The 22373-nt window shown below is 43.5% G+C and overlaps 1 protein-coding gene across 3 annotated transcripts in view; it reads left to right on the top strand.

The window, feature by feature from the left end:
• The window catches only part of slain1a (SLAIN motif family, member 1a), a 124472-nt gene extending 102632 nt beyond the window's left edge, over window positions 1-21840 (top strand). For all 3 annotated transcript variants that reach the window (XM_070891375.1, XM_070891374.1, XM_070891376.1), the window contains 3 exons: window positions 10455-10586; window positions 18673-18955; window positions 21690-21840. In XM_070891375.1, coding sequence (XP_070747476.1) covers window positions 10455-10586; window positions 18673-18955; window positions 21690-21765 — 491 coding nt within the window. In that variant the 3' untranslated portion in view covers window positions 21766-21840. The remainder of the gene's footprint in view (window positions 1-10454; window positions 10587-18672; window positions 18956-21689) is intronic.
• Window positions 21841-22373: the final 533 nt, after the last annotated feature.

Raw genomic sequence — 22373 nt, 5'->3', positions numbered from 1 at the left:
ACACCTCAACCCATTTCGAATGGCTATCAATCACAATGAACAATTGGTGCCCTTCGAACTCAGCAAAATCAATATGTAGCCTTTGCCACACCCTGGGAGGCCATTTCCATGGCTGCAATGGTACTGGTGGTGGTTGCTTGCTTACCGATTGACATGTAGTACACTGACTCACAATGTACTCTATATCTTTATCAAAACCTGACCACCATAAATAACTGCGTGCAAAACTCTTGGTCAAGCACATTCCCAGGTGCTGGTCATGGAGGTCTCCTAATAATTTGGACCTGAATTTATTTGGTATAACCACTCTTGCACCCCACATGATACAATCTTTATCTACTGATAACTTATTCCTACGAATGGAAAATGGATGTGTATCTTTGTCTGTTACCTGGTTTGGCTATCCATTTGCAATATACTCATACAGCTTTGACATCACTGGGTCACGTTTGGTTGCTCTACCAATCTCTTCAGCTGTGACTGGTAGTTCACCAATGTATGAAAAATAAAACACTTCTTCCCTATCGGATGTAACTTGTGATGGGGAAGGCAATCTAGACATTGCATCAGCATTACTGTGATCAGCTGATCGTCTGTATTCAATATCAAATGTATATGCTGACAAAATCAAAGCCCATCTCTGCATTCGGGCTGCAGCTAATGTTGGAACTGTGGACTTTGGATGGAGGATTGTTGTTAGGGGCTTATGGTACGTAACGATGGTAAACTTACGACCATACAAGTATTTGTGAAACTTCTTGACCCCAAAAATTAATGCCAAAGCTTCCCTTTCAATTTGCGCATAATTACTCTCACTGGCACTGAGAGTGCGTGAAGCAAAAGCAATTGGTTTCTCCTTCCCACTACGTGATACATGAGAGATCACTGCCCCAACTCCATATGGAGAGGCATCACATGCTAGCTTAGAACTCAGCAGAGGAGGACAAAGGGTTTGATTAGGGAAGGGAAAATGAAGTACGAGAAGAAGCTTGCAGGGAATATTAAGACGGATTGCAAAAGTTTCTATAGATATGTAAAGAGAAAAAGGTTAGTAAAAACAAACGTAGGTCCCCTGCAGTCAGAATCAGGGGAAGTCATAACGGGGAACAAAGAAATGGCGGACCAATTGAACAAGTACTTTGGTTCGGTATTCACTAAGGAGGACACAAACAACCTTCCAGATATAAAAGGGGTCAGAGGGTCTAGTAAGGAGGAGGAACTGAGGGAAATCTTTATTAGTCGGGAAATTGTGTTGGGGAAATTGATGGGATTGAACGCCGATAAATCCCCAGGGCCTGATGGACTGCATCCCAGAGTACTTAAAGAGGTGGCCTTGGAAATAGCGGATGCATTGACAGTCATTTTCCAACATTCCATTGAATCTGGATCAGTTCCTATCGAGTGGAGGGTAGCCAATGTAACCCCACTTTTTAAAAAAAAAAAAGGAGGAAGAGAGAAAACAGGGAATTATAGACCGGTCAGCCTGACATCGGTAGTGGGTAAAATGATGGAATCAATTATTAAGGATGTCATAGCAGCGCATTTGGAAAGAGGTGACATGATAGGTCCAAGTCAGCATGGATTTGTGAAAGGGAAATCATGCTTGACAAATCTTCTGGAATTTTTTGAGGATGTTTCCAGTAGAGTGGACAAGGGAGAACCAGTTGATGTGGTATATTTGGACTTTCAGAAGGCTTTCGACAAGGTCCCACACAAGAGATTAATGTGCAAAGTTAAAGCACATGGGATTGGGGGTAGTGTGCTGACATGGATTGAGAACTGGTTGTCAGACAGGAAGCAAAGAGTAGGAGTAAATGGGTACTTTTCAGAATGGCAGGCAGTGACTAGTGGGGTACCACAAGGTTCTGTGCTGGGGCCCCAGCTGTTTACACTGTACATTAATGATTTAGACGAGGGGATTAAATGTAGAATCTCCAAATTTGCGGATGACACTAAGTTGGGTGGCAGTGTGAGCTGCGAGGAGGATGCTATTAGGCTGCAGAGCGACTTGGATAGGTTAGGTGAGTGGGCAAGTGCATGGCAGATGAAGTATAATGTGGATAAATGTGAGGTTATCCACTTTGGTGGTAAAAACAGAGAGACAGACTATTATCTGAATGGTGACAGATTAGGAAAAGGGGAGGTGCAACGAGACCTGGGTGTCATGGTACATCAGTCATTGAAGGTTGGCATGCAGATACAGCAGGCGGTTAAGAAAGCAAATGGCATGTTGGCCTTCATAGCGAGGGGATTTGAGTACAGGGGCAGGGAGGTGTTGCTACAGTTGTACACGGCCTTGGTGAGGCCACACCTGGAGTATTGTGTACAGTTTTGGTCTCCTAACCTGAGGAAGGACATTCTTGCTATTGAGGGAGTGCAGCGAAGGTTCACCAGACTGATTCCCGGGATGGCGGGACTGACCTATCAAGAAAGAGTGGATCAACTGGGCTTGTATTCACTGGAGTTCAGAAGAATGAGAGAGGACTTCATAGAAACGTTTAAAATTCTGATGGGTTTAGACAGGTTAGATGCAGGAAGAATGTTCCCAATGTTGGGGAAGTCCAGAACCAGGGGTCACAGTCTAAGGATAAGGGGTAAGCCATTTAGGACTGAGATGAGGAGAAACTTCTTCACCCAGAGAGTGGTGAACCTGTGGAATTCTCTACCATAGAAAGTTGTTGAGGCCAATTCACTAAATATATTCAAAAAGGAGTTAGATGAAGTCCTTACTACTAGGGGGATCAAGGGGTATGGCGAGAAAGCAGGAATGGGGTACTGAAGTTGCATGTTCAGCCATGAACTCATTGAATGGCGGTGCAGGCTAGAAGGGCCGAATGGCCAACTCCTGCACCTAATTTCTATGTTTCTATGTTTAATCTCCTAAGATATGTCATAGTGAACTAACATGATGCTCTCTACCAATTTACTTTTACACTTCTTGAATGCTGTATCGCATTCTTTTGACCACTTCCAATGGACCTGTTTTTTCCAAAGTTCATTCAGTGAATGTAATACTGTAGCCAAATTTGGTAGGAACTTTCCATTATAGTTCAAAAGACCCAAGAATGAACGAAGATCAGTGACATTCCTGGGAGTGGGTGCATTTCTGATTGCATCCAATTTTTCCATGGTTGGATGTAAACCATCATTGTCTACTCTGTACCCTAAGTACTCCACTAAGTTTTTAAATAATTCACACTTGGGAGCAGACACTCGTACTCTGTGCTTCTCTAGCCATTTGAGGACTTCATTCAATATGTTATGAATTTGCCTATTTGGTGCTGAAATTAGTATGTCATCCAAATAACATACTACCCCTTCAATACCTTACAAAATCTGGTTCATCACTCCTTGGAATATGGCAGGGGTGGAAGACACTCCAAGCGGTAGACTATTAAATTCATATAGGCCTAGATGAGTATTTATAGTCAAACATGACTTGGACTCCTCATCTGGTTCAAGCTGTAAGTAGGCATTCATAAGATCCAGTTTTGAGAAGATCTGACCACCTGTCAGTGTTGTGAACAAATCTTCTATATTCGGCAATGTATTGGGGACATTACCCTCTAGAACCTGGTTTACGGTTACTTTATAATCATCACACAATCTTACCTTACCATCGGACTTAGGTACAACAACAATGGGTGTAGCCCAATTACATCGATCTATCTTACAAATAATGTTCTCAGTCTCTAGTCTTTTGAGTTCTTGCTCAACTTTCTCCTTGAGTGCATATGGTACGGAACGTGGCTTGTAGTAAACCGATCTAGCGTCCTTCTGTACCCTGACACTCTCCTTGAAACCTTGGATCGGACTGCCCATTTCGCAGAACACCTTCGGATACTTCTTGATAACCTCATCCATTGATGAAAATCTCGCTTCCACACAGAAAATCTTACTCCAAACGAGCTTCAGTGAGCTCAACCAATTTCTTCCTAGTAAGGCAGACTTGTCTCCTTTCACTACTATTAGAGGCAAGTTCTGAAATTGATCTTTATATTTCACCGGTACGGTGATACGACCTACCACAGGAATTTTCTCTCCTGAGTAGCCTCGCAGCTCTATCTTGGATTTCTCCAATTTGTCGAGGTATAGTGACTCCAGTACTACACTCACGGATGCACCCGTGTCAATTTCCATTGGTATCTTGAATTCCGCAACATCTATGTCGATTTTGATGCTTTCCGAATCGCTGTCCATTAACCTCGTGCTCCTGATGACGTGTAACTCTAACATCTCCTCGTCCTTTTGTTCTTCCATGCTCTGTAGTCTCTTGGGATTTCTACTCATAGCTTTGAACGCTGGACTCATAGCTTTAAAAGCTGGTTTACCCTTCAGTCGGCATGCCTTCGCAAGATGCCCAATCTTTCTGCAGAAGAAACACTCTGCCTTCAGGTATGGATAACTTTGAGCAATGTGTTGTCCCAGGCACCTATAGCACGACTTCGACACTCTGTTAGAATTTCCAGTTTCTGCGACTTTGGGCCCCCACCATCTTTTACTTTGAACCTGCAGATGATTTACCTCGGTTGACTGACGACTGTAATTATTATTTAATTCTTGGGAATATTGTTTGGCCATGCTCATCGACCTCGCTGTCTGACAAGCAATCTCAAAAGTCAAGTCATCCGTCGTCAATAACTTCCTTCTGATCGCATCATTTTTCACCCCACAAACAAAATGATCCCGTAATGCTCAGTGTTGAAAGTTTCCAAAATTACAGTGCATCGATAGCTTTTTTAATGCTACGATGTAATCACTGATAATTTCATCAGTCTTTTGATTCTGAATCCCAAAACGATAGCTTTCAGCAATTTCTAACGGTTTGGGGTTATAGTGCTGCTCCAGCTTCGTTAAAATCTCTTTAAGCGTTGTGTCCTTTGGCTCGTCAGACACAAGCAGATTTACAAGGGTTTCGTACAATGCCGGACCCGCCTCCGATAAGAAGTTCGCTTTCTTACGTTCCAACACAGCCCGGTTCTGGACTGCATTGTCTGGAACTTCGATTATGTTATTTGCAGTGAAATATATTTGTAGCTGATCCACCTATGCTTTAAAACGTTCCTGGTTGTGTCGATATTCCCCCAAATGTCCCATTACACCTGCGGGTGGTGCCATTTTAATCTCTAGCTGTTCACACCATGTGCTGTATTTTACCTCGGATTTTGTAGCTTTTTTCCAAAGACAGAAACTTCCAAAGTCTCTCTGTCAGCTGGCTGAATCCTTCCCCAACAAAATTTAAGCTTTAAATCATCCGAAAAATTCCATCTCATCGCCAAATGTGATATATTCACGGAACACAGCACACACAGCTCGTAACATGGCAGGCAGCTCTCTCGGAAGCCTCCGGGAATCTGCCTGGTTCTGTTTATTATTAACTCTGCAGTTGCAGTACACAATACGTCCACATCCACAGTGTGGAGCTACAAACCTTACAAGCTTACAGACATTACATTGAACATTCTTCTGCCAGTAATGGAGTGAAGCCAAGTAGAGATGCACAGGAGACCAGGAGTCAGAGGATCAAAGAGAGCAGGTTGGGATGTAAAGCAGGAGGATGTTGCAACAATATGGTGGGGCAAAGGGATTTGTAAAGAAGGATTATATAGCTATTGTGAGAGCAAGGAAGCAGTTAATCGCCAATCGATGACTTGAGACACAAAATGCTCTCGTAAAATGTTCATTTGTAATGGAGCCTGATTCCTCCTCTGATTTAAGGAACTAGAGATATAAAGAAAGAAGGACCTTTCAGGACCTCTCAACGTCCCAAGGCACTTTACAGCCAATGAAATATTTTGGAGTGTAGTCACTGCTGTAATGTGGGAAACACAGCAGCCAATTTGCGCACAGCAAGCTCCCACAAACAGCAATGTGATCATGACCAGATTATCTGCTTTGGGTGATGTTGATTGAGGGATAAATATTGGCCAGGAAACTCAGGAGAACTCCCCTGCTTTTCTTCAAAATAGTGCTGTGGGATCTTTTTATGTCCACCTGCGAGGGCTGACGGGGCTCGAGAATATAGATGTTGAAATTGTCTTGCTTCTGTCTCATCAGAAATTGACTGCAGTGTCCTGGATGAGAATGCTGTAAGGTTCTTGCTGCTTTGGGAAGCATGTTCCTCTCATGGTGCTAACCATGCCCTGGAGTTGCTTCTATGTGTATCTGTGTAGTGAGGATCTTGTCCACAATTTATACTTTGTCAGTATTTGCAAAGGATGGTGGCATTCTAGTGTCTCTGAATAATGAAGTGTTCCAAAGCTCATTCCCTGAAGTGATTTCCAACAGAACTGTACAGTGTTAAACACCTAAAAAAAAAATACTGTGTAGCACAACATTTTATTGTTAATTTCTTACTGTAGATTTCTGGGCAGAAGTGAACTAACATCTTGTGGTAAAGAAGCGAATCATTTGATAGGAATTGGTCCGGAAAATCCCAATGGAAGAGTGCATGTTTTTCTCTGTAATCAATAGCCTGGTAATGAAATTGTAGGAATATGCAAATTTGCAATGTGTAATGTATGTTCCCTGTGTTCATTACAGAGAAAAAGTTCCTTTTTTTGTTGCAATATTTTATCCCAAATAGTGATTGATGACACGTTAAAAAATGCTTTCTGCGTTTGATTTGTTCAGAAGTTTGTAGACCGCATGGTTTGCACCTCAAACACTTTGCTGTTGCTTTCGGTCTCTAAAGAGCAAATGGCCATGAAATGTTGGTTTGGCCTTGAATTTTGCCGAGTATCTATGTAACTGAAACTTGACCTATATTCAATACTGTCTTCCTTCACAAATGTGAACCATGCTTTCAATAACCTGGGTGAATGTCCCAGTAGAATTGCAATAATAGCAACTCCGCATTGGCCATGGATCAGATGTCATTGTCATATTTCACATAATATTGTTACTCTCTGCAACTACATTCATCCTTAAAAAATAAATTGACTCCACAGTATATTAATTTTTCATTGCAAAGGAAGTTTTAAACATCAATTCTTTTTCCAGGTTAACGGAAAACTTAACATTGCCAATTTAGCACAACATCTTAAGTTGAGCTGACTTTACTGCCAGACTTCATCTTAGATTAACACAAAAGCACAATTAAAAGGATCAAAGCATAGGAACAAGGATAACCATTTCAACAGCCAATCTGATATTTTCACATCTTTTTTCTGATTTTGAAAAAATAATAAGTAGTTGCCATCAGAGTCAAAATGTGCATCTTTCTAATTATCGATTTTCACTCGCAGAAACAAATCTCTTCAAAACTAATTGTAATTTGATATTTTTCATAAGATGAGTTGCTTTCTGCCTGAGCTGTCCACAGGAAATTAAATAGGAGTAGCGCAGAGTTAAATTTAACAATACCAGCTTCATCTAGAATTAAATAGAGCTGCCATTGCATTTTTATCTTTTACTTTTTCTGCTTTTTATCTGCTCTTGACAAATACTAAGCATAACATTTTAGCAAGTAAAGCATGTAAGTGGCTGTAAGTCAAGTCCTTGAACATGTTGTTGCCTCCCAAATCCGTGCCCATCTTTCCCGGAACTCCATGTTTGAATCCCTTCAATCTGGTTTTCGCCCCTGTCACAGTACTGAAACGGCTCTCATCAATGTCATAAATGACTGTGACAAAGGTAAGCTATCACTCCTCGTCCTCCTGGACCTGTCTGTAGCCTTTGACACAGTTGACCACTCCATCCTCCTCCAACGCTTCTCCATCACCATCCAGCTGGGTGGGAGTGCACTCGCCTGGTTCCATTCTTATCTATCTAATCGTAGCCAGAAAATCTCCTGCAACGCTTCTCTTCCCACTCCCACATCGTTGCCTCTGGTGTCCCCCAAGGATCTATCTTTGGCTCCCTCCTGTTTCTCATCTGTATGTCGCCCCTTGGCGATATCATCCGAAAACACGGAGTCAGTTTCCGCATGTACGCTGACGACACCCAGCTCTACCTCTCCTCTTCTCTCAACCCTCCATGATCTCTAAGTTGTCAGACTGCTTGTCTGACATCCAATACTGAAAGAATAGAAATTTTCTCCAGTTAAATATTGGGAAGACCGAAGTCATTGTCTTTGGTCCCCGCCACAAACTGTGTTCCCTAGCCACTGACTCCATCCCTCTCCCTAGCATCCATCTGAGGCTAAACCATACTGTTCGCAACCTAGGCGACATATTTGACCCTGAAATGAGCTTCCGACCACGTATCCGCCGCATAACTAAAACCGCCTTTTTCCACCTCCGTAACATTGCCCGCCTCCGCCCTTGCCTCAGCTCTTCTGCTGCTGAAACCCTCATTCATGCCTTTGTTACCTCTAGATTTGGCTACTCCAACACACTCCTGGCTAACCTCTCACATTCTATACTAGGTAAACTTGAGGTCATCCAAAACTCAGCAACCCGTGTCCTAACCCGCACCAAGTCCCGTTCACCCATCACCCCTGTGTTCGCTGACCTATATTGGCCCCCGGTTAAGCAATGCCTCGATTTCAAAATTCTCATCCTTGTTTACAAAGCTCTCCATTGCCTCGTCACTCTCTATCTCTGTAATCTCTTTCAGCCTCACAACCCCACTAGATGTCTGCCCTCCTCAAATTCTGCCCTCTTGAGCATCCCTGATTGTAACTGCTCAACCTTCGGTGACCGTGCCTTCAACTGCCTGGGCCCTAAGCTCTGGAACTCCCTCCCTAAACCTCTCCACCTCTCTACCTCTCTTTCCTCCTTCAAGACGCTCCTTAAGACCTACTTCTTTAACCAAGCTTTTGGTCATCTGCCATAATTTCTTATGTGGCTCGGTGTCAAATTTATCTGTTTTGTCTTATAACACTGCTGTGAAACGTCTTGGAACGTTTTACTATGTTAAAGGTGCTATGTAAATATAGTTTTTGTTGTAAGACTTTGAAATCTTGTCAGAAATTTGGATTAGGAGTGAGATGCATTGTGTGACCTTGTTTGGAAACATTTTTAAAGTTTTATAAAAATTAGTACTTGTCCAAAGGTTTAATGCAGTATTGAAGTTAAGAAAGTCAACGTAGTTAAAGAAAATAACTTGAATATATTGTATTTGTATGATTACATATTCATTTTAATCCCTAACAAGACTTTTATAAGTTGTTGTACCATCCAATGAGCACTGATGTTTCTCATAAGTAATACAATATAGTAACCTTTTCTGTATCTGAGTGCCTTTGGCATAAATCTCTTGTATTGCAGTGATGAAACTTTCGTATTTATATTTTTGTGAAATGTACGAGAGCCCTAAGAAGATCAAGACAGGAGGCTTTATGTAAACTCCATCTGTTGATAATAACAAATATTATGTGTCTGTGTGTTGGTCTTTTGATATGGTCTGTATTCTGTATATGCCAAGTCCTTCTTTAACATAGTTTATTGATGATTTGCGTGAGTTTATTAATGCAAAGTACTTAAAAATGTTATTTAAATTGGCAAGTGCCTAATAATACAGGAATCCTGTTTTTGAGCTCAGTAGAAATTCACACAGCTATTCTGGCCCAATTTAAAATACAAGTTATTACAAGTTTCCTTTTGCTTCAAAAAATGATGGGAGGGAGTCCTTTGCTTCTGACCAACGAGTTTGGATCTGTGGAGAATCTAGGACATTGGCTGTGTGTTTCTGACCTGTTTATCAAACTATACGCTGATGGCTCCAATTGGGGTGGAGTGTAGAATGTTTCATATTGAGGGGTGTCGCAGTTGTGTGGGGCGGACTGGTTGGGCTGGGTGCTCTTTACCTTTCCGCCATTGTTCATTGTTCATAGGTTTATATGTAACCTTCAGGGCTGGTGACCGAGGGCGTACGGCTGGCTCTTTGTCGGCCGGCGTGGATGTGATGGGCCAAAATGGCCTCCTTCTGCGCTGTAAATTTCTATGAATGTGATGGGTGTTCCACCATGTTTGTTGTTGTGTCTGATGGAGGATGCTCCCAGATGCACCATGACCCCATGACCATAGTCTCAGATTTGTCATGTGGGTAGCGAACAGGTGGAGGAAAGCTGCTAGTTCCTTCGACAGGGAGTATTGAAGGAATTTCAAAAAGTGTTAAAAGTTGTGGTGAATATAAGTTATTCTTTCTACGGGAGTTAAAACAGAAAATACTGGAAATAAACAGCAGTTCCCATAGCATTAGATGAGAGAAAAGATGGGCTCAGACTTGGGTAGCAGACCCTCCACTTGAACTGTTCTGATGAAGGCTCTCTACTTAAATGCAAAACTGTTTATTCCTTTTTCAGATGCTGGCCTGCCGTGCACTTAAAGCAATTTTAGTTTTTTTTATATCAGATTTCTGACATTTGCAGTTTTTTCATTTCCATTTTAAAAATATAAGTAACACTGATTATTTGCTCCACTCTGAATAAATTTGCTTTGGTTGTCAAAGCGGCGGTTCCATCAACTTCAGGTTTGTAGCTGAACTTGACATTTTTTTTCCTGTTGCAGAAAAACTCAGACGCAGTATGCCAAACCTGGCCCGTTCATTCAGTGCTACCAGTTCACCTGACTCTTTTAAGAATAGCAGAAGTTTTGATTCAAACCTACAGAATGGAATTTCACGACTCCAGTCACCAGCATGTGAGTATAAACTCTGCCCGTGAGTAGCCTTTATCGTGTGAGGTTAGTTTAGTTCTCTGATGATTACATTCCTTATTCCATTGCATGATACATAATGTTGTCCTGCGATCTGAACAATTGGACTTTCCTTTTCTTTCAAATCTCTTTCCAACCCTAGTTTTTAAATATTTGTCTTGCTGAGCCACATACCATTCTTGGGCTAAAAGGGTGAGCAAGTGAACTGCTAGCGGGACGCTATTGGAGATGCCTCACTAATAACTTTGAGGAGGCATGTGGGAACAGTGAGATTTGGGGAGGAGTTTTTCTTACTCCTGGGAAAGCTAGGAATAGGATGACTTGTGGGCATGGATCTTTTAACCTCCTTGTACTCAGCATAGCTGGTTTCTGCAAAGTTTTAAATCGTTTTATTTCGGCAGTCTTGACCTTTCTACTATATCGGAGACAAACCTAATAATATCAGTATTCAGTAAGGAAAATTGTGTATTTGTTGCCACAACTGGTATTGAAACTAGCCACCAAATCGCGAAAGTGTAGACACAGCGACCAGATCTTACAAAGGGCACATTTTAAACCTTTCAAAGGAAACTTTGTCTTGGAAAATAAGAAGGGAGCATAAAATCTGAATTAAAAGATCCTGTAAGTTTAAAGTCCTATTGAAAAGAGAAAAATCAATCTTAGGAGAGAGTATTTCTATTAAAAAAGGAAATTTGCACAAATGATAATTATCCCTACTTGATGGTTTATCACCATTTCTTAAATTCCTCTATTCTGACTAAAATCATATTTATACTTGGTGATCAATACTTTTCAAATGTTTTTTTTAATTATTTTCCGCCAAGGACGAGGAACCTCAGCAGTTTGATTTGAAAGATCTTACCTTCTCCCATTACAGAACTGATTTTCTCCACTGTCATTGTTTTTCAGGTTCCAGTGTTGGTATCTCTGATGTGTTTGACATCAAATGTTAACATTTTTAAATCTCTGCTGAACTTTTAACATGTCTTCAATTAAACAAAAATCTTAAAAGTTTCATTGAAATTAATCAAAATAATCACCAAATAAGGTGAACCTCTTCAATCCCATTAGGATACCTACTGAAGATCTTGTTCTATGAACTTTAGTAATGCTTTATAATTCACACAAATATTTAATGTGCCCTCAATAAAGAAGTTGGCAGAAGCAGTAAGTACCTGAACCATACAGACTCAAAGGTTCGGAGTTAGATCCTGTGCTAATTCGACTGATCTCAGCTGAGGTTGCTGTAGGACCAATATAATTGGTCTCCATGACGAAGGATGGAGTAGGGGAGGGCTTGACTTTATTTGCATTTGTGCACGTTCTGTATGTAAAATTTTGAATTCCTGTGTACGCCGGTCTTGCATTTACATAGAATTAGATTGAATTGACAGCACAGAAACAGGCCATTCAGCCCAAAGGTCTATGCCGGTGTTTATGCTCCAGGAGCCATTTTTGTGTACGGGGATCTGATTTTTTCTGTGTGTGTTTGAAAGCCTCACTTTTGGAATTCTTGCTTTTTGTTTGTATGAAACATAGAAACATAGAAATTTACAACGCAGAAGGAGGCCATTTCGGCCTATTGTGTCCATGCCAGCTAACAAAGAGCCGCACGGCCCTTGGTCAGCAGCCCTGAAGCTTACACACAAACCTATGAACAATGACGGAAAGGCAAAGAGCACCCAGCCCAACCAGTCCGCCTCACACAACAACGACACCCCTTATACTGAAACATTCTATGGGGGAGGGTGGGTGGGTAATGTGATTTATTTTTTTGAGGGAGTGTCTCAGATTTTCGTGCATGGGGGCTTTCCTTTCTGTGTAATCAAGTGTGCCCTACACACTGGTTTTGACGCATGTACCGAGCTCCTAACTCTAAAAGACCTTTATAGAAAAGACTTTGCATTTAACCAACTTCAAGACAAACCGGATATTTGCAGACCAATGTAAGGATTCTTTGAAGTCAGTGATTTTGATGCTCTGTCTAGTTATTAGGGGCACTGGGCCAAGCAGAAGCTCACTACTGTAGTGGGAGCACTGTTAACTTCATTAGCTAAGATTGTTGTCGCTACTAAGGTTCCCTGTTTGTTCTGCGCGGTCCATTTCGTTTAATGCGCAGCCCCATTAAATTTCTGCGCATGCGCGGTATTTACAATGTCCGAGCCGGTGAGCGGCCTGCGTTGGACCTTTCGGATTACTGCGCAGCCACATGTGCCCACCTTAGCGGAAGCATTGCTCGCTGCCACATGGAGTGGTTGACATGAATAGCATTGATACATTTAAGGAGTAGCTCGATCAACACACGAGGGAGAAAGCAATAGAAGGATATGCTGATAGGGTTAGATGAAGAAGGGTTGGAGGCGTCTCACGTGAAGCATAAACACCAGCATCGATCTGTTGAGCTGAACAGACTGTTCCTGTGCTGTAAATTCTATGTAAGATGGCCAATGCAAAGTTCTGAACTGAGGAACAAACCCTTCTGCTGCTTAAGCTATTCAGCTACATTTCTAAAGCCGGGGTGGGCACACTTAGTTTTGGTGGAGCAATTTCCCGAAGCCCTGGAGCTAAACTCATTCGAGCAGTTTTTTTGCCTTGGTTGTTTTTTTAAATTCATTCACAGGATGTGGACGTCGCTGGCAAGGCCGGCATTTATTGCCCATCCCGAATTGCCCTCAAGAAGGTGGTGGTGAGCCACCTTCTTCAATACAACTGAGTGGCTCGCGAGGCCATTTCAGAGGGCAGTTAAGAGTCAACCAGACTGCTGTAGGTCTGGAGTCACGTATAGGCCCAGACCAGGTAAGAATGGCAGATTTCCTTCCCTAAAGGCCATTACGACAATCCGGTAGTTTCATGGTCATGATTACGAATACTAGCTTTTTATTCCAGATTTATTTTGAATTGAATTTAAATTCCACAGCTGCCGTGGTGGGATTTGAACTCATGTCTGTGGATTATTAGTCCGGGGACTACTGGATTACTAGTCCAGTAACAATACTACCATGCTGCCGTTCCTGTGGTTTGCCTTGGTTGTTGAGTCACAGCACACCTCAGCGGTGAGGCCTGTCAGTTCTTGCTGAGAGTCGTTTTGCTGTGGAGGAATTCACGTCGTATTTGGGGAAGGAGCGAGAATGAAGTGACAATTCAACGCAGCTCTGAAAGCCAGCTGCAGTTTCCCTTTTGTTCCAGGCAGCTTGCTGTTTGATTGCAAGCGACCTTTCTAGAATGGATGTGGATTTAGCCATTGTTCTCCTTTATGCAACGTTGAGCTCTCAAATTAAATGTTTCGAAACAATTGGTCGTACCTTATACAAAGGAGACCATTTTAAGTGAACCTTGGCTTGTAAAATGCAGTTGAACAGGAGTTGCATTCCAATACAACATGCTGGTAATGGAGTAGAACAGGTTTAACTTTAATATAAAACACCAAAAAGACAGGAAATCCAAAACCAAAACTGAAAATGCTGGGATCGCAGTTTCTTGGCCAGCATCCGAGAACAGATACGCGAGTGGTTCAGGCACTCAACCCTGCACCAGAACTTTAAAAGAAAATGATAGATGAACAAGCATTTCAGTATAATCGTAACAATGGTTAGCGGGAGGGAAGGGAAAGGGGGCCAAAATTGCCCCTTTTTTTTTTAAAGAGACGGTAATGGGGCAGGAAGGCCTTTCCGACCGGAGGCAGGCGGATGATGCGACTCATCCGGATTTGACCCCAGACCGGGGGCGGTGCAAACGGACTTCCGCCGTGCCCCGTGTTTCCGCCCCGCTCAGCGCTCCGACCCGTTGTTGGCCACGCACCGCCACCTTACCGCCCAGCAGTGATCCCTTTCCCGTCCCATGGGAGAAATTGCCCCACGGGAGCGCAGCCGCCACCAGTCGGTGCCCCCCGACAGCTTCACGCAGCGGAAAGCTGCCAGTGGCTGGGCGGAGTGTGCTCCATTAAAGGGGAGGGCGCACTGCCGTGGCCGCCATTTTGTTCCAATTGTCAGCTGACTCTGAAGCCGGCCCGACAATGTCGGCCGTTGGTTCGGCCGGGCCAGGCCACTAACAGGCATCCCGGCACCCCCTTTTGGGTGCCAAGGAGGCCTCGCGGCGTCCCTCCCCTTTAAGTGAAGGGGTGGGGGGATGATGCTATGTGTCAGTGCAACATGGCACTACCGCGTCGCACTGACGTGTTTAGCATGACGGTAAATGACATCTTCCGCCCCGCTCCCGATTCTCTTCCACCCCTCTGCCGCCCCTAACACCGCCCCGTTCATTTTTGAACACAAAAGGATCGAAGTTCCCTCCAATCTCCGCCCCATCTGTACTGGCGGTAATTCTTCATTTATAAGAACATAAGAATTAGGAACAGGAGTAGGCCATCGAGCCCATCGCGCCTGCTCCGCCACTCAACAAGATCATGGCTGATCTGGCCGTGGACTCCGCTCCACTTACCCGCCCGCTCCCCATAACCCTTAATTCCCTTATTGGTTAAAAATCTATCTATCTGTGATTTGAATACATTCAATGAGCTAGCCTCAACTGCTTCCCTGGGCAGAGAATTCCACAGATTCATAACCCTCTGGGAGAAGAAATTCTTTCTCGACTCGGTTTTAAATTGGCTCCCACGTATTTTGAGGCTGTGCCCCTAGTTCTAGTCTCCCCGACCAGTGGAACACCTCTCTGCCTCTATCTTGTCTATCCCTTTCATTATTTTAAATGTTTCTATAAGATCATCCCTCATCCTTCTGAACTCCAACGAGTAAAGACCCAGTCTACTCAATCTATCATCATAAGGTAACCCCCTCGTCGTGTTGAAGACTTGTGCTCCAGAACTAGCCGTGCCTCTGGCCAAGCTGTTCCAGTACAGCTACAATACTGGCATCTACGCGACAATGTGGAAAACTGCCCAGGTATGTCCTGTCGATAAAAAGCAGGACAAATCTAATCCGGCAATTACCGCCCCATCAGTCTACTCTCAATCATCAGCAAAGTGATGGAAGTTGTCCTCGACAGTGCTATCAAGCGGCACTTACTCACCAATAACCTGCTCACCGATGCCCAGTTTGGGTTCTGCCAGGACCACTCGGCTCCACACCTTATTATGGCCAAACATGTACAAAAAAGCTGAATTCCAGGTAAAGTGAGGTAAGAGTGATTACCCTTGACATCAAGACAGCATTTGACCGAGTGTGACATCAAAGAACCCGAGTAAACTTGAAGTCTATGGGAATCGGGGAAATCTGTCCACTGGCTGGAGTCATACCTAGCACAAAGGAAGATGGTTGTGATTGTTGGAGGCCAATCATCTCAGCTCCAGGACATTGCTGCAGGAGTTCCACTTGATTTGCACCCCGTCCATCACCTTAAACTTTCACTCCCTCCACCACCACCAGCACACCATGTCTGTAGTGTGAACCATCTACAAGATGCACTGCAGCAACTCGCCAAGGCTTCTTCAGCAGCACCTCCCAAACCCACAAGCTCGACCACCTAGAAGGACAAGGGTAGCAGGTGCATGGGAACACCACCACTTCCAAGTTACACACCATGTTGACTTTGAAATATATCCTTGATCCTTCATCATCGCTGGGTCAAAATCCAGAACTCCCTCCCCTAACAGCACTGTGGGAGTACCTTCACCACATGGATTGCAGCGGTTCAAGGCGGCGGCTCACCACCACTTTCTCGGGGGCAATTAGGGATGGGCATTAAAGGCTGGCCTTGTCAGCGACGCCCATATCCCGTGAATGAATTTTTAAAAGTTGCCTCACCTGCATTTGGTCTCCCCAGTGTAGAGAAGATTGCAGCATGAGCAACAAATATAGTATTCTGTGTTGGCGAAAGCACGCATGAATTGATGTCTCCCATGGAAAGAGTGTTTAGGGCCCTGGAGGATAGTGCGGGAGAAGGTGAGTGGACAGGTGTTGCAGAGTGAACTCAGGTGTCCTGGAGGGAACAGAGAGAGAAGGGAAGGGGGAGATCGGTTCAGTGGTGGGATCATGTTGATGCTGGCAGAAATAGCGGAAGATGATCTGATGAATGCAGGAGTTTATGATGTACCTCTGAGGAGAAAACAACCTATAATCTTTGGTGCTTTCTCTTTGTTGCATTGAGAAAAGGAATGTTATTTTAAAGCAGGGCAGTTCCCGTATTGGTGCACAGTCCTCACCCTATCTATCCCTGTGGCAGCACACGTGGATGACTGGCACCTCCAACAGTGCTCCTCACCCCACCCAATCCAAATAAAGTTCACCTCCACAAACCCCGCTGGCAGAATCAGCTGACCTACCAATGTCAAATAACACAAGCTCAGTTCTCTCAACAGCAGTGTAGACAATTAATATTGTTCCACACAAGCGGTCATGCCAACAGTATGTGACCTGCTGATAGAGGCTGCTTATTGCTTTGTTTATTTTATTGTTTGCCAGTAGATCAGCTGTCAGCATGTTTTATGGGAAACTATGGAATTAAAATATTCCCAAGTTTGCACAATGGATAAGTGTACAACAGGATGGCCAGTCATGCACACGAGTGATCGTGGTCTTGCTTTCTCAATGGCGCATCTAAAGTTTGCCACTGAGATGCTGTAAGCTTTGTACTGTACCTATCACTTTAAGGTGAGTGGCAATGGGGAGGGCTTTCACAGCAATTTAGATTTCTATAACAATTCCTAATGTACAGAGAGAAGTTCAAACACTTTGCAGGATGGATGACTAAAGTTGACATTGAGCAATGGTGAGCTACGAAACAGAAAGGTTAGGGAAGGGCAGGAAACAGAGGGGAAGGGTTCGTAGGAAGCTTTTGGAAGCAAGGAAGAAAGTGATGAGGGCCAAGGTACTTGGAGAGGGAGTTCCAGAAAGTAGGGCCCTAGTTACTGAGTGACATGAAGTGATGCTGCATAGGCGCTTGTTTCTATATTGAATTAACAATCTCGTCTTGTTTGAATATGGTGCAACAGGCTCCATTGTGACTAAAGCAATAACAAATGAAATGGATGAATTTCTGATATTCAGTGCACCTGCCCCACAGCCAAGTTCATTGCAAATTATATCTGATATGCTCCTGTTGAATTAGACCCACCTCATATTTAGTTTAGATCTGTCAAGAGGAGCTGCATATGTAATCGGTGCGGTCCCAGCCTGCAAGACCATCAGCAGGCCGGGGCCATTGGAGGGAGCAGTGTGCAGCAGCCCGGCTCTGAAATCGGCACGGTCCCGACCTGCAAGACCATCAGCAGGCCGGGGCCACTGCAGGGAGCAGCGCGTGCTGCTGCAGGAGGGCGACGGCTACGAAGTCAGGTCGCTGATTGTAGTGCGGGCAGGCACAGCAGGAGGGGCGAAGGAGCGGCAAGGGTCCGTAGAGGGAAGTGACCGGGGCCCAGGAGAGGCGTGAACCTGGAGTCCAGAAGAGGCGAGGGCCCAGGGGCAGCACGGGCCAGCCCACACTGCGATGTGTGTGCGCGCTCGGTCTGTGCAGCCGAGCTGGTGTCCAGTTAGTTTGGGTAATCCTTGCCACTGGACCAAGACCTAGCTCTGTCAAGCCCGTGTGGTGGCTGGTGTGCAACGGCCACCACACGTTTAAAAAAAATCCACGCACAGGCATCTTCCACCCTTCACGCTGTAGTTCAGGATCTGGAATATTGGGTCCTTCATTGAAACACCTGTGAACTCATCCCTTTTTGGAGTGGAAGCAAGTCATCCTCGCTTCGAGGGACTGCCTATGATGATGATGTATTACTTTGCATACTTTGATCCTCATACATTTGTTGCCACATTCAGACCTATTGCAGCAATAAAGGGCCTGAATGAACTGTCTAAGACAGCAATTTGACTCGACTAACTTTACAGTTTGAAACAACGCAGTAGATGTTTCCATGGAAATGCTTCAATGTATAACTATGTGGTTATCACTGCTTTGCACTGAAGTTCATTGAAGGGCAACATCTCACTTCAAAGATCACTGCAGTTGAATGTAATGCTCAAGCAGTCTTAAAAATGCCCTTACTTAAGGCTAAAACCCCTACAAGTTCATGCTGAGGGGAAATAAACAAATGTATAAGTAATCCTAATCTTCACTTCCTTCGTAGGCCCTTCTCTAAATAAACTTCAACACCGAGTCAACAGCGTCGGCCATTTTCCATTGTCAGTCCGGCAACCACCGAAAGCAACGGCCTATGTGAGCCCAACCGTGAGTAACACAAATGGGATCCATACGTCTGTCAGTTTGCATTCCATCTCGAGTACTGGCATCCCTTTACCCAATCGGCCTGCAAACACAGCAATACTAGGTCGCAGTGGCCTTCCCAGACCAACATCGGCTATTGGAGCCAGTGGAATACCCAGAAGCAAATTAGCGCAACCAGTCCGAAGGTGAGGTTTTTTTTTAATAATTGGAACTATTTATCTGTGAAATAAATGGTTTTATTTATTCCTATGCATTTTCTGCTCTGGGCCGTGTCAGCTGTTAACTCTTGCTGACTGCTGCTTTGCGAGTACTCGGAGAGAGTCCTTGAGTGCAGCTTATTTTACTTCTGCTCCACCACCATGAAGCAATCCGATTTAATGTGTGGTTTAGGGAGCTGATGAAACTTAATCCCCCGCCACCTTGCAGAGCTCCGTGGAGAGTCCATTAAGTGAAGCTTGAGTTGTGAAATAACTGTGATTTCCCAACTTGGGGGAACAAATTGAAGTGACATTTGTGGCTAAATGGTTGTGCCTTAAATGTTCAAACATTTAACCAGTCGTGCTAAGTGATTATTTCCTTGAAAATTCCCCTCAAATGTTTTTGGTCCTCGTAAAGTAGGTGGCTCAAAATGGAGCCCCGTTGCACTGGTCCTAATTGTCCTCTAATACCATACCACAGTAGCCAATCATTTTTAATCCCCTTTTCTTTTTACTAAATCTAGCCCGTTTATGATATATATTATATATATATTAAAAAAAGACTTACAACTCCAAAGAAGATCGACGATTAAAATGCTAAATATCTTGGGGCCGAAATTCAGCTCCTGAATAAGGCCCATTACCGGCAGAATGTAGCGGCCATGTGGTAGAGTTGACCGGCTGCCGATTTCTGGTCGAATGGCCGCCGCAAGCTAAGGGGTATTTTTCCACCCCGCTGATGTCGAGCGGTCGTGAGCACGTCATCAGTGCACGCACCGCCGGGACGCCCCCCACCTCCCTCAAAGTTCAGCCCGAAAAATCTTATACTCACCGAGTGGTGCCCTGACAGCTTTTTCTGTCGGTGCACCTTTCATTCCCTTTCTCAGCCCAGGCTGCGCGGCGGCCATTAAAGGCAGGGGCCCAATGCCGCAGCCGCCATTTTATTTTCTTTGCCGGCTGACTTCTATGCCGGCCGGACTATTGTGCCCCCTGGTTCGGCCGGACCATCCCCTCTCGTGTGCCAGGCCGCTGGCCCGGCCGAAACCCTTCCTGGTGGCCCAGTGGCCGATCCTAAACAATCGCCGATTCTCTCCCCTTTTAAAGGAGGAGAGATACGTCGTGCCGCAGACACGAAGTGACGTCACCACCGCTCCGCCGCTGAGTGACAGCGGCAGAGAATCCGTCCCGCCTACACCTCCAACCCCTCACCAGCAGTTACCGCCACACTTCCGTTCCCATTATGACCGGCTTCTTGGCCGCTTAAAAAAAAAATAAGACAAAGAGCTGAATTTGGGAAAAGCGGTGACCTCATCCAAAACGGCAGTAAAAACACTTTGAAAACTTGAGTTGCGCCAGGTTTCCAGCGGGGATGAATTTTGGCCCCTTTATGTCTGCGCACACTGCAAACTTTATCCATTTAATCAATTCTTATGTCCACAATTAAAATAGAAACTACCATGTAATTATACCCTCTTGTAAGTGGAGCTGCTTGGATGTGAGAGGGTATAATTACAGTGCAACAGGTTTACACAAGCAGTTTGCATTATAAATGTGATCATAATTTATAATGGGAATACAACAATAAGGACTAAATTATTACTTTAAAGTAGGGGCTGAATTATATCTACGTACCCTGATCTAACTATCTCTCGCCCTGTAACCCCATTTCCCCTGAAGGTTACACTTGGTCATGATTCTCCATGTGCAACACCACAAGAGATCGACCAGTCTTCAATGAAAGTTGTTGTGTTATTACCAATTGTTACACGATTAGACTGAAGTGTTAGGTGTAATTAGAATAATGTCGTCATGTGTTGAAAATTACTTTCATTATTCAGTCGGCTTTAAATGAGTCACATCATTGGATAATAGCAAACATACTGCTAAGTCACCCGACACAATATCTAATCCGAGAAATGGCTGTTCACAATATTAGTGGATGAATGAAATGTGTTTCTATGACATTCATCTGTCTGCAATTTTCATGCAGATGTTAATCCATTTATTTTAAATGGGTTAAGCCTCCAATAAAATAAAGTAATGTCATCCATTAACCATTATCAGTCAGTCGGTCAGTTCTGAGCAATTGGTTCACCAAAATGGGTGCAAATATTTCCCATTTAAAAATTTTAAAAATCGATTTAGTTCAATAATTTTGAAAAAGAAAGAAAGATACTATATAAATGCAATTATAGCACCTTTTATGATGATTACCAAAATGCTTCATAATCAAGTAAGTGTAATCACTGTTGTAATGTAGGGAGATGCATAAAAACGAATATTAATCATAGTCTTTGAGCTACAGACGGCACTTCAATTACAGAAACGACCATGTTTGAGAGTCTCAAGCCGTATCCTCGGGTCCCTTGGCCTTTGGGCATTAGGATGTACATTTCTGTAAGTCCCACCTTCCAGTTTACTGCTGGAACACTTAACTGAGAACAAAAGTGCATTTTAAAAGTTTTATAAAATTGTTTTGTTTATCATCTAATAACAGTCAAAAACTTAAGGCTGATCATCATCATGCCAAGACACCTTTCTTGTAAAAGTGACGTACTTGCAGGATAAAGGAACCCATGTTGGCAAAGTCAAGTGCAGCTAAACCAAAACTCCCTGGCAATCTGTAATTGTGAAAAATGACCTCAGATGTATAATACGTTGTTTTAACTGGAATGAATGTAGTCTGTGATTTAATGTATTATATCTTTCATTTTATTTTCAGTTTTCTTCAGCCTCCAAAGCCCCTAACTGCACTCAGTTCTCTTAAGGATGGAAGCTGGAGGGATGGTTGTTACTGACATTCACTGTCACAGAGACTGTTTAGGCAGAGAATCAGGAGCTCTTACACAATGATGCCCAGCTGGCTGGGTTTAGACATGTCACGAGATGTTTCTACCTACAGTTGGTTTCGGTGAAAATGCTAAAGGCTAGGCGAGGCACATAATTACATAAGTTTTGTTAATAAGTGGAAGTAATACTAAGTGAACTAACTTGTAATATTGTGCTTTTAAAGCTTGGCCCTGCGCATTGTAATAACCTCAAACTTGCAGATACAATATTATCAGTGCAAAATGCCTCTTGACCAAATTTAACTCCTTTAATATTTGGTTTACATTACTCATTTTTCAAAACAGCAGTCAGTATTATAATGAGCGTTTTGCCACAAGGAATTTTCTTTTAGAAAATGAAATTAACTTTGCCTATATCGAGTTGCATTTGAACAAAACCATCAACCTGTTGAGGTGGGAGCCCTTCATTTGAAGTGTGTGCTACAAACTTGCATTTGTTGAACAAAACTGTGATACCTCAACTATAAGCAATAGTTTCTCCAATAATGTTACAAATGAGATTTAATAGTAAAGTCTCCAGAAACTGGAAATAAAGAATTGTAACTACTTCATAAATG

The sequence above is a fragment of the Pristiophorus japonicus genome, chromosome 10 (genome assembly GCF_044704955.1).
Source record: "Pristiophorus japonicus isolate sPriJap1 chromosome 10, sPriJap1.hap1, whole genome shotgun sequence".
Lineage (NCBI taxonomy): Eukaryota > Metazoa > Chordata > Chondrichthyes > Pristiophoridae > Pristiophorus > Pristiophorus japonicus.
The sequence above is the reverse complement of the archived record's forward strand: the minus strand, read 5'-3'. Positions and strand labels throughout refer to the sequence as shown.